The sequence below is a fragment of the Taurulus bubalis genome (genome assembly GCF_910589615.1).
Source record: "Taurulus bubalis genome assembly, chromosome: 18".
Lineage (NCBI taxonomy): Eukaryota > Metazoa > Chordata > Actinopteri > Perciformes > Cottidae > Taurulus > Taurulus bubalis.
In genome coordinates, this window is record NC_136606.1 from 13,975,151 (window position 1) to 13,992,188 (window position 17,038).

The 17,038-nt window shown below is 41.1% G+C and overlaps 1 protein-coding gene across 1 annotated transcript in view; it reads left to right on the plus strand.

Annotated features, from left to right (window-relative positions):
• The window catches only part of ofcc1 (orofacial cleft 1 candidate 1), a gene marked incomplete at both ends in the record, with an annotated part of 89,511 nt that overhangs the window by 30,113 nt on the left and 42,360 nt on the right, over positions 1 to 17,038 (plus strand). The window contains 5 exons of the mRNA XM_079234278.1: positions 4,998 to 5,240; positions 8,695 to 8,843; positions 9,100 to 9,214; positions 9,963 to 10,278; positions 16,218 to 16,309. Coding sequence (XP_079090404.1) covers positions 4,998 to 5,240; positions 8,695 to 8,843; positions 9,100 to 9,214; positions 9,963 to 10,278; positions 16,218 to 16,309 — 915 coding nt within the window. The remainder of the gene's footprint in view (positions 1 to 4,997; positions 5,241 to 8,694; positions 8,844 to 9,099; positions 9,215 to 9,962; positions 10,279 to 16,217; positions 16,310 to 17,038) is intronic.

The window sequence follows — 17,038 nt, forward strand, 5'->3', positions numbered from 1 at the left end:
CCACCTTATTTTTATACAGTATACAAAGATCTTTTTTTTTCTCTCTCCTGCCTGCTTTGTATGGATGTTGTCTGTGGTTTTAGGAATCTAAGTAGGAGGAAAGAGGAGTCTTTGGAGATGAAAAAGGGGAACAGAGGGAGAGGAGAGAACAGAGAACCAAGTGGGAAAGAGAGAAGGAAGCTGCAGCTTTAGCGGTAGCATCACCAGCTGTGGGAGGAGTGCGCTGTTGTGTTGCATCTGGGGATGAGGCTGCCATGCCACCGTGCTGGCTTAAAGATGTAATGAATCTTCAGTCGGGGGCTTTCCTTCCAGGGTGACAACTGGCTTTGAGGAAGGTTGTAAATGCAGGGGAGATTGTGGTATAATTCCTCAGACTGGCGTTTGTGCCCCCCAGTCACCATTCGATTATCTCCCAAATTGCTGTGTTTCACTGAGATAAAGATTTTTTATGGCTTGCTGACTTGAAACAACCGGCACAGGCAGAATAGGGGGCAAAGAGGGAGAGGGGAAGAGAGAAAGAGAGAGAGAGAGAGAAAGAAATGGCCAAACCTGCCACGCATAGTAATTTCCTTTGGTAAATGACAAAATCTTTGTTTATATGACATTTCCCTAAAATTACTGCAGCGAGATGAATCTGAAATATAAAATGTCACATTTGGCATGCAAAACTATGAAAATATATTTCTGTGCAAAATTCATGGAGGCATTTAATTTAGAACGTGTTTAATAACTAAGGCAGCCTGCATCAGTAATCCTGCCCGGAGGTCCCAAAAAGATTGTCATATTTATTCTCTCCTTTCTTCACCCCCCTCCTTCATTCCGAAGCCAAAAAATTTTAAGGGTAAATGTTCATTGTTAATTAAGATTTACTAATTAAAATGAAAATAATTAACGAGAAAGCTTAATCTCTGAATATTAGCCCATACTTAGAAAGAAAGGAAGTTTTTGTATGTGGCATTTCCTGTCTCTATTAAGAGTGCATTTTGTGTGATCAGTCAATGTGTGGAAAGCCCTGAAAAGATATTTCAGCGAAAGGACGGCTGCTTGCCAGCAAAACCACGGAGGATCCCTTGCTAGAGCCTTTGATCTCATCTGTAGGAGTGCTGTAATGTTATGGCACTTTAGGCACAACTCAGGCTTGGGGCAAACCTCCTCTGATATGGAAAATTGGCTCACTTCACCTTTTACCTTCGCCTTGCTGTCGCTTACGTCGCCCGTGCATGCATGTGGGCCAGATAATAACAATACCTCATAAAAACATACATAGTGAAAATTTGACACCGGTGCGGTGTTATTGTTTTTTTTTCTCCATTTTTTATTTTGCTTATTCTTGTCCTTTCTCATCTTCCTCCTCTTCCCTTTCCAGTCCTCATGCATACATCTCTTTCCAGTGTGGGGGCTTGGAGGCCTCCATCACCTCCCCCCAAATGTGAGATGTGTGGGCTAAACCGCTTTGCCACCAATTATACTAATTTCACTTCTGCCTAAATTGTTTTTGTTGTTTTGGTATGCAAAGATGCGCACAGTGGGGAGATTGAGGGGCATTACTGCAGGGCTCAGCACACACCTTCCCCCTCTGCCCCCCTTCACAGACTAGCAGAGCAATGGGCACAGCCAGCCGGTGTTAGGTTATTATGTGAAGCGTGCGGAAAAGGAAAGGGATAGTCTCCGTTTTTTGGTGACAACATTGCACACAATATACTGTAAAACAGTATGAGTGTGTGTGTGTGTGTGTGTGTGTGTGTGTGTGTGTGTGTGAGAGAGTGTGAGAGAGTGTGTGTGTGTGTGTGTGTGTGTGTGTGTACAAATGTAGCCTTGAGTGCTACCATATCATTGATTGGAATTGAGGGCTTTAATTGCCAGACACTCAAAACTAGCCCTAGGGAGTTGGTCAACACGGTGTAAATTTGAGTACATAAAATGAATGCGCATTAAGTTGAAACTGAACAGGCATTAAGAGAAGCAACTTAGGTGATTAGAGAAAAAGAAATGCTGGCATTTAAGAAAGGAAGGGATAGGGCAGGATAACATAGGATATAATTGAATAGGAGGGGATATAATGTAACAGGATAGGAAAAAGGTGGGATGGAATAGGATTGGATAGGACAAGATGTGATTGGATGGAATGGATAGGATAGGTTGGGAAAAGATGTGATAGGGTGGGATGTGATGGGATTGGACAAAATAGGATGGGAAAAGAAAGGACAGGATGATATGGGGTAATGGGTAGGATTGGGCAGTATGGAATAGGATGGGATGGTTTACAATAGAATACGGTGGGACAGGTTAGGATTGGATACAAAAAGTTAAGCTTGGATAGATGGGATAGGAGACGAAAGGGAAGGTTCGTAAAGCTTTGGTCAGGATAGCAATCTGATTATATGATTTTTTTATATTTGGGAACTTTTGGGTTTGATGAAAGCGGTGGAATCAAGGTGAAGCAATAATCAGAAGGAATCACATTCTGGGGAACATTAATGTCCATCTACAGTAACATAGCAATGGATGGACAAAATGTCCAACCAGCCAAGAAACGGACAAACCAACATGGCCAGTGAAGTTTAAAAACATATAAATGTTGATGAAGACCAAGCGGCTCTGTTTAAGCCAGATTGACTTTCCATTCAGTGCTGTTCAACAGATGCCATAGGGGACAAAAGATTGAATGTGTATTTCTATTGTTCTACGATTATGTTTCATAAAAAATAAAAAGATAAAATAAAAACTGTCTCACCAGCTTACCCTATTACTCATACTAAGCCCTAAAAAAGAGGCACATGTCACCAAAACAAACAAGCAAATAAACAACAAGTGGGCTGATTTAGCCTGAAGGTTAGTCGGATGAGCGTGCTACCAGAAGGTTGGCGTTCTGAAACCTTCATCTGAATGGGCAGTGTGGCCACGGGAAATAAATACCACTCTCAACTTTCGATAACAAGGAATGCTGATGTGCCCTTGAAGCAAGGCACTTAGCCCCTAAACGGTTGAATGGAGATCACCAGATGGAGGCCTGCAGCTGCACTGGCCATATCTTACATATATGACTGCTCGACTGCAGTTGAACTAAACCACTTCTGTTTTTCAGGAAACATACCTGAAAAAAAAAAAGATGACTCCCCCAAAAAATTGTGAATTACGTCATACATATCATTTCGAGCAAAGTTAGTGACGGAAAAACTGTCTTCTTTTGGCCATGCTGTCTTATCTTTAGATGTGCATTTTCTATTTGTCATTTTGTGTCGAGGCCTGCATGCAGCAAGGTCATGATATAGGGTCATGATCTTTCTCTCACTTCACTCCTTTGCCAAATTACATGCAACTTGTGTCTTGGTCAATAGAGTAGTGCAGGAATGAGTCCTAAAGCCTTGAAATGAATGAGCATGTTTGCACCTCCGGGACTTTAAATGATTTTTTTGTTAGATGCCTGAATTAAGATCTCAATACAAGGAGATTTTTAACAATTTGTTCTAAAACATAAAATGATTTAGTGAATCCCCCACTTTTGAATTCTTGAGCTTTGGCGTGTCTTAAAAAAGAGGAGTCAACGTCATCACGCTGAGCACTAGTCTGCCTTTAGCTTAGTGGTGGTGACGGGAAGTCATGCAATTGTGGGGTTGTTCTTTTATAGCCTAATTTTATTTTTTTACTCGTGACCATTGCTTCACAGATCATACAAGTGGTGTTATCTCACTGAACAAGACGTGTAAAAAATATGATAATAATAATTTGCCACAGAGCTTATTTTCTTCAATAATACATAATCCAATAAATATATACCATTGGCTTTTTGTTGAGGGAGCCAGTGTCCTTACAAATATACACTTAGTGGCAACTTTATTAGGTGTTACATATACTACCTGTGTAATGTACACCTGGAAAATATAGTATGATCAAATACAAGTGTTCAGCCATAAAGTTTACTTTTACAATGCCCATAAAGTTTGTTTATTTTGGCACTGTCATGGATATGTTAATTCAAATATACGTTTGGCTTTGAGGTTACAGTTAGTGGCTGTTACTAATATTCTGCCGCCCTCATGTTTATAAGGAAAACGACACAATTAGAAACACCTCTTAATGTAATGCAGTCAGTACAACACCACTGCAAACTACAACCTCAATAATGAATATGAAATTACATAAAATGAACAACTAAAATGTCTTTACAAAGTGAAGGTCTATCCTAAACAGCTGAAGTAAATATGACACAATTTAGGAGAAGGAACATTAGTTTCCATTTACCGACAAGAACAATGCTATATGTGTTTAAATAACTTGTATGTATGAATGAGGAGGTGTTGTAAAAACAGGGCAAGTGATAAGTATCTAATACACTGTATTTACATAGCACTTCAAACAGTAGTTACACATGTAGATTAGCTTAGATACATACATGTCTGTTGAAAGCATTTACAACGGTGGTCAATATGGAAACTTCACACTGTCAACAAATTGTTTGTTTTAGAGGCAGGTTGACGAAAGACAAGTGTTTAACAAGTGTGTGACACACTAGTTGATGATTTAGTTGTAAAGTCCAACAACAAACAGACAAACCGGCTTTTAGCTTGATACAACTGAGTATCAATTGCAACCTTGTTACCAGTAAACAGATTTATGGTCTTACTGTTTTCAGTGTGTATGTGTCTCTGTCAAGCTCTAATATTGGGTATAATTGTAGAGTTTTGTGGATGTTGTGCGAGATAATATAACCGTTTTACTTCTGCACTAACAAAATAAAAATGTTTAATTAGTAAATATATTTAGGTTTAATATTGGTTTGTTTGTTTAAAGAGAAACATGTCCAGTAGATTTACAGTTCTACTATTAATCATCTGTACATATGTGTCTGTCATTCATAAATTCACTCCAGTGAGATGACAAATGTGCCGACCCATCAGTCCAACTGTCCACTAATAAACTCAGTTGATGCGAGAAATAAAATGTAATTGATGAGATACTGTAGTAAAATCGTATGTTCTGCACTTTGTGTGTTATAGGTGACCCAGAGCACAAGCCCACAGCCTGTGGAGGTGTGTGTGTGCTGCCTAAGAGCCACCAGAGACAAGCTGCCAAGGGGCCTCTACACTGTCAGTGTGGCCCTTCACCGCCGTCTCGGGGGCCCGGCTCTGGCCTGGTGCAGCAAGAAAGAGCAGCAACAGTGGGCGGGGTCCACCGAGCCGGTCGAGTATCGGGGGCGCTTCTGGGACACTGACCTGCAACTTAACCAGAGCCTATTCATGGTGAGGACATGCTGGACAAAAGCAAAGCATGAATCAGAAAGCCTTTTCAAAAAATACAGTCCACAAGACATCAAAAATTGTAACAATTAAATTGAGATAGATTCATTGAACATTTAACATAAATTTATCATGAGTCATGACTTCAGTTTGTGTTTAGCGTTGATTAAATGTTGAAGTTTGGCAAAACCTAAATGGGATAATTCTATAAAAAAAACTAACATTTATTATGAAGTCCAAATGTTTGGTTTGTGGCCAGTATTGACATTCCCAATTAGGGTTGCAGATTTGAAAGAGAACATGGCTCTGCAAGAGTCCCTCTATTGACACTAATGTGTTTTTATTTAACGAGGAAAGGACAGAATCAGGCTGTGATTTGTGACTGTGCATTTAATTTAATAAGAATCCCTTAATTCATGCGATGTGTAGGGAAGCTTCTTGGAATATTTATTTTTATTTCCAGCGAAATATTAGAATAAATATAAAACATCTCTTATCTAAAAGCAATTTTGACATTAAGGGAACCTGAATTAAATCACACTAAATTCCAATGACATGGACGAAGCCTTTGATGTGAAATTCAATGAAAAAAAAATTGCAAAACGCAATCTTAAAAACCAACAGTCCCCTCAGATAAAAGCAAAGAATAGAACATGCTTTGCTAATATGACAGAACTGGCCATACTGCGTTTTTAGTTTTTGTATTTACCACAGTAATTCCAAATTCCTCTTTCTGTTTCGCTTGGTTTCATCAGTTGCAGTGAAGATTGAAAGGGTTATGAGAAGTTATATTGCTGTAAAAGACGGCATATGAAAATATGCCACACACAGCCTCTGGGTTTTTCTCCGGGGATCTCTGTATGAATAAAACAACAACTTTTCAAACATGACATTTAATCCATGCATGTAAATCAAACCCAGGATCAATTATTCATTTATATAAGGAAGTAATGTTTTATTGGAATGAAAATGTACAAATGCAATGAAAAATTTAGTTTTCTTTTCTGCATGCATTTGAGCGTCTCTGACGGAGTTGAGCTGGATAAAAGAAGAAATGGAAAAGTTAGGCAGTATTGACTAAAATTAATATTAAAAATCTCAACTTCCATTTCCACTGCATGGTCAAAGACTAAACATGTTTTCACAGTTTGCTCTTTTGATGAAACAACACAGCAGATTACGTTAGATGAAATCAATGCACATTTCACAACCACTTTCTTAAACCTCTTGATATGAGGGAACACATCCTCTATAGAGGCTGTACTAATCTTAAAACCTACATACTCGTTTCGGATGGTTGATATTGACCAGTGGATTAGAGATCCCGGTTTATGTTTATTCATTGATGATGTGTGCACAGTACGTAAGAATCACAACAGAAACCTCAAAACATAAGCCACTAAATCCAGTGTCCCCCCTGATTCCATATAGTTTCATACAGGCTCAGAAAGGGCTTCTTCAGTGTTCTGATGGCAACTCTAAAGGCCTTAGCTGGAGCATTTAGCACATGTGGACACTGCCAATGTGCTAGTGGGCGTATTCACTGAGTGAGAGCATCCTGATAATATTGTCTTCAGCTCCCATCAAACATAAAGGACGGGGTAAAAACTGGCATGAACTGAATGTGGACCTGGGATCTGATTCAGAGGTAAAAAAGGTTTAAGTACGCCATGGTAAATGCCTCGTGTCACTCTTCCTTACCTCCTCTCCTCCCCAAACGCTCGGCTGTGCTTTATAGACAAACCTGTTGTTGTTGTCCCCATTGATAGTCTCAGACAAATCTGATCAGCGTTTCCACCACTATCAGGATTGGCTTGGATGTTTTCTCTCTCTCTCTCTCTCTCTCCTCTTGCCCACACTGTAGCGTGCGATTTTAGGAGTGCTTGCAGTGCCTTCTAAGAGGAAATGAGGAATTAGTGATGGTAAGGGGAAGCCAGGAGCTTATTTTCCTTTCCTCCCTCTCTCTCCTTTTTTTTTTCAATCACCCTTTGCTTTGTGCGTCTGGGTTTGGATTTAGACAGAAACAGTGCAGTTCAGTTGGAGATGTCTTGGATTTGTTGGCAAGTGGGAGCACACAAGAGGAGTCGGGCCCACGGTATTTGTGCACCAAATGGAAATGTGCACAAGATTCCACATTTTAATGTTAAAGGGGGAAGAAGAAGGACTGAGGAAGAACATTGAAAAAATGATGAAAGGTCAAAGGTAGTGTTATGGATATCCTTTATTTATATATATATATATATATATATATATATATATATATATATATATATATATATATATATATTGTATTAACATATGTTGTCCTATGTTGTGTTCATTGAGGAAGGAGGTTTAGTTATTTGACAAAGAACTGAATTATCTTGCACGATAATAATATTTCCTCCTTTCTTTTGTGGAGACATGTACCCTTTTTACAAATGACAAAACATCAGTCCATTTTGAATTACTTCTAATGGTTTGAGTAGCTCCACTAGCTAACACAGGAAGTGAAAAAAAACCTCTGAAGCACATCATCCAGTCTCACAAACCTCACAGCAACACTTCCCACATACACATATATGCAAACAAGTACATGTCTCCTTCACACAGATGCACTTGCACATGCACACAAATTACTATTCATGCAGGTCATATTTCTTACTGCAAATGAATAATAGGAAATATCCTCAATATCCATAATCCGTGATATTATGCCATAAATTTGTGTCCTGAGTCAGACACTACTACCCATCATTTCACAGGTGCATACCAAAAGCAGATTATCTGGGGGGGTGGGAGGGATACACATGATTTATGTGTTAAAACAAGTCCCCCGCGTTTCCCATTATAACTAATAAAGGGATAAAATATTTCTCCCCAGTGATGGATGAAGTGGCACACACCTCACTGTCAGTTCATTTTTTAAGCAAACCCACCGTTCTCTGGGTAAATAAGAATGTTTGCCATCGACTGCTAACTGCTAACACTTTTTGCCTCATGCAAGATACCCTTAATATCATTGGTTTGATTGATGGTGGCCTCACTGCGTCGGATCTTCAGTAACTGTCAGCTCATAGACTACAACGGCAATTTCAACTTCTCCTCCACCCTGTGTTTGATGCTGACAGTCTTTATCATTCCAACATCTCCTTTTAGGCAATTTGCTGAGTTGGACGGGTAAGAATGACAGTTAAGAAGGCTCCAAAAAGAAACCGGAAAAAAGTTAAAAGAGGATTCAAGTCTAGGATGTAGATTAAGTACCTCCCTGAGGGCTCCTGTTCTGTTTGTTACCTTCCATGTGTCTGTTTGTCATTGTGGTTGTGAGCAAGTCCATGCATGCTTAGTCCTGTAGTACTGTATATGCTGTGTCGATGTGTCTGCATATGTGTGCATAAGTTAGTGTGTGAGCCCGCAGGCATGTGTGTTCCACTGGGTGGAATTGTGAGCAACTTTGTGTCTCTTCCTATGTCTGCAGATCCTACCTGCAGCCTGTGAGGTCGTGCCCTCCATGGTCCTGGTCTTCCAACTGATCGCACTACCAGGAGACAGCAGCCACGTCAGCTCTGTGCTGGCTTGGGGGGCCTTTCCTGTTTGCGGACCAAGCCTCGGCCTTGTCCACGGCAGGTGCGTCAGTGGCAGATCAAAGTTAGCTGCTGGACCTCAAGGAGTTTGTGTTTTGAAGAGCATATATATATATATATATATATATATATATATATATATATATATATATATACCTAAACTGTTATGCCCCTCAGCAAAACATCACATGGAGTGACATGAAATTATAGTTATTTTTCAGTCCCTAATTAAACAAAATCTAGCCCATCATCCATCTTTTTGCACAATGACAATTACCGGTTCTGTGTCATTGACCCAGGTTCAAAACTCCTCTGCTCAGGGGGGAGCCGAACCCACAACTGGACCAGTTTAAAAAGATTGAAGCCGTCGTCTCCTCTGATCTAGACCACTGGCTGTGCAACCTGTACTTTCAGGTATGTGTGTGCGATGAGGAGACATGTGCATGCGTGTAACTGTTGTTTTCGTTCATGTTATGAACGAAAACATGTACATGTGTACAGGTATGAGTGATGGTATATAATATGCTTGTGTGTGTGTTTACGCCCCACTCGGATCATCCCCTATTATTTGGGAGGCAGGTTGGTGGATCTGGGTAGATGGGGGATGAATTTGGGGGTTTTCTACGATAAAAGCAGTTGGAAATTGGCCCCAGAGAACAAACAAGAACCACATCTTCACCCAGCAATTCCGGATGCATTTAACTGATGCATTGATTAGATTAGTAAACATCTTAATTTAATTAAAAGCCAGAACAAAGCTCTCTGGTTTGGTCTCTTTATTTGTCCCTTCGACTGTGACATGTTGTTTGTATTACTGCATTATCATCACTGCTTTCATTTCCGAGGGATGAAAATAGAGATATTTTTGTACATCTTTGCATAGGATGTGCAATATTCGTACTAGTCACATGTATGGTCTTAATTACATTGTTATACCAATATGGCCCACTATGACAAACGCTAATAGTTAGCTACGTCTGCAGTTTGATCACGAACACCTGTAGTGTAATTACACACACATGCTGTTTTCCCCCAAAACAATGGTGATGCAATGGAATGTAAGGAACATGACTGCTGATGAGGTTCCAATTTTATTATATTGTTCACTGATCACTGAGACGTCAAACACGGAAAGACCGCCCTTTTGTTTATGGTGTTTCAGGTAAAGAGGCTCCCTTCTGGAACGTCTGGAGGACCAGAGCGCTGCATCACCCTGTCAATACCCCCACCAAACCCCTCTGTCATGTCCCAACCTGAGGTCCATCATGACCAACTGCAATGCCAACTGCCACTCCAGCCCCCATCCCAGGCCCGGCTCACTCCTCAGCCCATTCATCCCCAGTCCCAGTTATACCCTCAACAGCAGCCGCACGCGGGCCCCAGTAGCAGGGCAGGCGAGCCCGCTGTGGGGCATTCTCACCGGGGGTCTCCTCTCCACCTGTCAGCTGATTCCGCTTGCTCTTCCTCATCTCTGCCAGGTAGGGGTCCGATGTTAAAACCCCCGACTATGCCACAGTGGGGAGAAAATGTCACCCTAATGTCACAAGCACTGGGATGAGAAGAATGGCAGGCCTCACTTACAGCAGTTCTCCAGTGAGGTGAATGTGCTCGAGGGTAGGGTTGGGTATGGAGATAGTGGGCCAAGTTTCACTGACAGAAGTTAAATCAAACAAAGGTGGCTTCCTTAGCTATATTCTGTGCAAACATCCAACAGATACACTGTCACATTAGTGCGGGTTAAGTGAAATGTACTGATGAAGCCTTTTGATAATATAACCACCAACATTAAATAAGTAAACAAACCCTCCTTGGCAGGATGACATGGGAAGCATTATATAAATTAATAAAGCTGACAGACAGCATCTTCCAATTTAATTTGAAGTTTCCTGTGTTTCTTTTATTGTTGAAAAGAAAAAAAATTATGAATAAATACATATTTGGTGCCACACATAACTTAAGTGCTGTTCCCAAGCAATTACTGAAAAAGGTTTTGTCAATGAGCGGTGGATATTACTTTAAACTTTTCTAAACAGTTAAATGTTAGAACAGTACATTATAGAAATATTAGCAGTAACTGAGTCTTACATTTACACTGGACATCATTATTTGTATCCATTTATCGTCTAATTTAGCGAAACTAAAGAAAGCATTTTGACCTGGCAGACACATGTTGTTGTATTACTCTATCATTACATAAACGTAGATGTTCTGGCTTTCACAGACTACTTTTTGAATATGATAATGCACAAATACAGCCTTCTAATCTCTAAGTGCCATTATCCATCATGAAATGATTTGAGACAGCAGAGGAACTGCTGCAGCGACTGCTTCTTGGCTCGGTGGTTCGAGCTGCTTCTCAGCCAGAACGGTCTTTCTGTGTGAAGCTCGCATGTTCCTTCCTCGTTTGTACCGTTTTCCTCTGGGTGCTGTGGTTTCTTCGTGCTGTGGTTTCTTCTTGCAGTCCGAAGATCTGCAGGTTAGGTCTATTTGAGACGTACATTCCAAGGTGTGAATATGATTATGTTTGCATGTTTTATGTCTGTGATGGACTGGCACTACTTTGCTTTTCTTTCCATACGCCTGATATGATCCTGAAAGTGCATACATGTGTCCATCAGATGCACTGATGTGGTTGCCCATCTTATCTGGTGTTCCGGGTAAGGTCATAGCACAATTGTAACCACATCTAGAGGTGACTAACGACCTCTGTTAATAGCAATGAGTCCACTTCCTCATTTTCAAAAACAAACTATTCTTGTTTCCCACCTAAGTAATCCAACATCCTGGCCTTTGCCAGGAATCAAGTCCAGACTCATTTGGTATTGATCTACTACAAAGGCAACTGGCTACAGCTTCTTTGTTATTAATACATCCCCCTTTTTTTTCCTTTTCTTTTTTCTTTTTTTTTTGCACGCACAGCTCATCTTTATTTAACAGTCCTCAAAAGTTTCTGGGGTGCTCTGCTTTAAACATCACACAGGCTTTTTAATTACAAATGAGTTGTGACAGGTCTGCTGGGTAGCACCCTGGCCCATTTTAAACGTGATGCCGGCTGACAGCTTGGCAGTGTTCTCCCAGCACTGAAACATGTGGAAGAAATTGGTCTTTTACATTTCACAGCTTGTCGCTTCCTCCGCCTACTGACCTGTGACCCCCCACAGAGATCCTAACGCCCACAAGGGAAGTGTCCCCAACGAACTGACTGCTTTTCCAGGGAAAAAGGGAGGGAGAGAGAGAGAGGGAGAAAGGAAAGAAAGAGAGAGAAAGAGAGGAGAGGGAGGCACTCACTATGGGAGATTTATGTTCTGCCAGACAAGGCAAAAGGTACCAGGTCTCTTCAACAACCACGGCTGTGTACTTTGGCTCACACGCAGACACGAACTTCAGCACGCACACACATTCTCGCAGCTCGCTGAGAAGGTTGCTTGGGAAGTGAACCCGATCCGTAAGTGAAATAACGGATCAAAAGGTGTCCTGCACAACACCTCATCCACGCCAATCCCTAAGCCGACCTGACGTCTGCGCCTCATTTGCATACAGATCTGTTCATTTTGCATTACCTCTGGAGCGAATTATGGCCTTCAGATGGCGAAATTACGTCAAGGTGGAAGGGAGCGATCGGACGGACAACTTTAACCTAGCCAAAAAAATGGAAATCCAATTCAGCGAGGAGGAGAAGAACAAATTATCCCCTTCCTCTATCCTGTGTCAAGTCTGGGAGTTTCAGACATTTCCTTCCCATTTCATGCCTCTCTGTTCTTGGTGTGTGCTGTGTGGAGAGCGCTTTCTCTGCGCGTGTGACGCCTGGATTTTCCTCATTACCCAGTTTGTCTCAGAATCGGGACAAGTATTTGGAGACCTCTTGTCACTGCGATAACGTCCACACAGCAGAGCTTGACAGTGAGACTGGAAGTTTATATTCCTGAGGCCTTAAATTAATTAATCCCTGTTGAAAAATCTGTGTGTGGTGAGGTGTCTATTACAGAAGAAAACCTGACATCCCAATCCAAGACTTTAAAAAATGACAAGTTTTGATCAGGAAATCGGAAGATTCCTTTCCTGCTTCAGTGCTGTTGTGTTTGCATCGACATTTTGTCTTTCTGAATAATGTGTCATTGGATGACAACAATCCTGATTTACCTCATTAGACTTGAAGCATAATGGAGCGTATTTGGTGTTTTAACGTAGCGATAAGCCAGAGGCGCACAGGGTTAAGTGACCTTTCACATTAACTGAGTGATCCAGTTACATTGGGTTTGTTCGAACCCAGATGACTAATTAGATTAGCTCCTTGTTTCATGATCGCTCCTCGTGGATAACTACGAGCACGCCGAGGATTCTGCCTTAACTGCATTGCTGCTTCATTCCCCAGCCTTTTTCCAGGATTCCTCATCTAATGTCCTCTTTGGAGCGCTGCCCTGCACATTCAGGATGTGCTCCCCTCCGGGCCGGTCCCAGTCATCAGAGTTTCAAACCACAACGTTACATCATACCGTCTCAATCAGTCGCACTATGCATCCCGCCGATTATTTCAACAATGTCCGGATTCCAAATGGGTGGATTTCGCCTTTGAATCCTGACTGCAGAGATACTCATGTAAACCCTCACAGTGGGTGTGGTAAACAAGTCTAAAGGATTGCATGTGGGGAGCAAATACAGAGCATGTGGGACAAACACACCCAAAAGTGACAGTGTCTTCCTCCAAAAGCACGCTCACAATTCCCAGTTCCCAAAAAAAAAAGACGAAGGCGGCCTATGTGAACATGGTCAAGACAAATTCAACTTTCAAGAGCAACAGACTTCACCAGTGAGAGTGAACGAGTCTTAAAACGGTGTAACGGTAGACGTCGAGCGTCTGTTATTGCCATTACGATGCTGTGGATTACAAGAAAATAAACTTGTGTGAAGCGACACCGAGTCCTCGCCGTATCGTAGCAACCTCAACAACGAGATCCGGACATGGACTCAGGGGTAATCCGTGAGTCAGTGACCTCCGATCCCTCTGTAACCTTGGACCAGTCATCAGGCAATTAGGGGCCTAGGTGAGCAAGAACCGCCATCCCAGCCTGGTTGCATCTCACCGGTAACACAGCGGTGGGGTCTCGACAGTGTTACGGCCCCCAGGCTTTTCTCTTTCCTCGGCCTGTTTTTGTGTGAAAGCCAGAGAGAAAAGAGGTGTGCTGAGTTATGCAGTTGTGAGGTACACTCATTTGTATTTCCAGCCTGGACAATGTGTGCGCATGTATGCAAGTGTCTACATATTAATATCTTTGTTTGCATGCCTTCCTGTGTGGGTGCGTCAATGCAGTGCACTGGATGAATATGTGCGTGTGTGTGTGTGTGTGTGTATGTCTGCTGGTCTTAACACAGCTCAGAGCACGGGGGGATAGCAAGGAGTTTGTTGTTGGCCTTGAGTGCCCGGAGAGGCTGGAGTTGTGGCAGCTCCAGCGCTCTGAGTTCACAGACGTAGCCCTTAGCTGTCGAAGCTGTCGATGCTGCCTCCGCGCTCATTCTGGTTCCACAGCGTCTGCGCATTAGCAAGCGGGGCCTTGTGTAATGAGTGTGTGTGTGTGTGTGTGTGTGTGTGTGTGTGTGTGTGTGTGTGTGTGTGTGTGTGTGTGTGTGTGTGTGTGTGTGTGTGGTTTTCCAGTCAAAGAAAGCATCCTTATCCACCGTAGTCCAATTCTGTGAGTACACGGTTGCTGTTGTTGTTGCTAATAGAGATTGTGATGTGTGCGTATGTGTGTGTGTGGGTGTATGCGTAAAAGCAGCTGGCTTTGCTTTGTGTCATACTGTTTAAACAGCAACATACACATACTTTGCTGAAATGTAATATTTGCCTAAGTGCACATATTAGCGATATGTTAATCTGTTTAAACGATGCACAGCAACTGAAATAAACAATAGCTGATTTGGATGGATTAAAAGGTAGATATGACACATTTACTGTATTTTCCTCCTTTCTGCTTATTTCTGCTTGTGATTTAAATATTTCGTATATTTGATACAAAGGGTCTCTGACATTCCCATCTGTGTAATTTTTCAATGCACTTTCAGAGTGTGTAAAAGTATTTCGTTGAGGCATTAAGATATGACTACTCCCTGTTCAAAAACACATTTAACTGATATTATTATTATACATTTGACTGACAATATTATTAGAATATTGACACAAAAGTGCGTTTACAGTTATGTAATGTCATGGAAATGTAGAAATATTAATTATGTTATCCCTTGACGAGAACAAATATAACCTTATTACCTTATAACTGTAGGCACTCCACATGTTTACCAGCAAAGCGGTGGTAATTAAAAACTACATCTGTGTTGGTTGGATGAAATCTGATTTCAGACTCGCTTAAAAATAGCAGTGAGCAGAGTCTTCCTGCCATTTAAGCTGTCAGAAGGATTTCTGATGTGTCGCCTATATTTAAGTTATTATCACTGATAAATTTAATCCCGCAGCAAGAAGAAAAAATATCATTGCCGAGGTTTCCATATGTATCATATAGATGTGACTGGTTCATCGGGGGGAAAAAAGTTTCACATCGTGAGATTTTTACATGTATCAAGCTAAGGTTTACTTAATTACAACCTCCAGGCAATGCAGGAACCCTTTTTTAAATTCTGTGAATGTTAATATGCTAAATAATGCAGATCTCCAACTCTTCAAGCATGAGACACACATCTGGCGGCTTACCATTTAAATTACAGCAAAAAAAAAAAGAGTGAGACAGATAGAGAGAGAAGGGGAAAAAGAGGGTAAGGATGAAAAATACTTTAAAAGTAATTTTCTAAAGAAGAGAAGAATGGGAAAATGTATTACAACCAAATTTAATTTATTTTTCGATTTTTCATCATTTCTAATTGCATACATTAGAGCGTTGAGGCTGGGAAGGTTCAGCTCTGAGATTGTGTGAGACAGAGATGATGTGCAGTTGGAGCTCTATAAGTCAATACTCCTACGTCTCTCTTAAAGAGTCAAATCAGAGTCACCAGAACACCAAAACACCTGATACCTCTGACAAACTGCCTCACAGTAGAACAATAAGGACAATAGGTATTCTTCTTCTTATTATTATTTTTAGTGTTAATAATAACCAGATTTTTTTTGCATTTTAAACCTTTTTTGTAATGAAACCGTGTTTTTTTTTACTTTTATTTTGTTGTGTTTAATTATTTGTATGATTCAGAATGCCTTTTTTTGTTCATTTCCATTATTATATATTTTTTAAATATTTCATCAGCATTCAAGTGTATATCCGTAATCATTTGGATTTCGTAATATAAGTACCACTCAACCACCCTTGATCCTCACTATGATTGCCAGATGTGCTTTCCAAAGGAAAACAAACATGAACCTTTCTTTCTTTTTCACACTCCCTGCACATTATTTCTTTCTTTTTTTGGGATGCAGGGAAGAATTCCTCCTCTGGAGCCATTTCTGGAAACACGGGAGAGAAGAGTGATCCATGCAGGGAGAAAGCAGAGGGTGGGACTCACTACAAGGTAACGTTGTGATTCAAGGGGAAGTGTTCCCTCCCTTGTAATGATCTCCCTCTCCGCTTTCCCTTTCCCTTCCCTCTCTGCACCCCTACACACACCTCCCCGGCTTATTATCTGAGATTTGTCAAAATACATTTCACACTAACAGGTATTTTTCAGCCTTCAAAGACAGTTTTGATCTGCTTGACAAGCCAAAGCAGCTCAAATTCTGTGAAATCAGCAACGGCAGCCAGGCCTCTCTTTTTTCTTCTCCAAGCTGCTCTAAACACGCCTCTTCCTGTGCTACAGAGGATTTAAGCTAAATTAATCAAAGCCTGCATGTTACCTGCCATACTTTGAAGTGGTAATTGCAAAATGACTCTGTCTGCTGATCTGGCATTGCTGCCTCCCGGTCCGCCCCGCCATTGTGCCTCAGCTGCGGCCTTTTGTTGTTGTGATGTTATCGTTGAGGTAGTGAGAATCCTATGAACGACATCATGCCTCCGTCTGTCACAGACAGTATATATATATATATATATGTATATATATATATATATATACATATATATATATATATGTCTAACTTCCCTCCACTGATGTACAAGAGGCTCTCCAGACCTCCATTAATCACTGATGACCTGTTAAATAAATGAGTTTGTTGATATGAGGTTTTATTTCTCCGCAGCCTCTGTAGACCGTGTTTTTTTTTCTTCTCCTCTTGGCCTTTAAAACCTTGCTAACTCTGTCAAATGT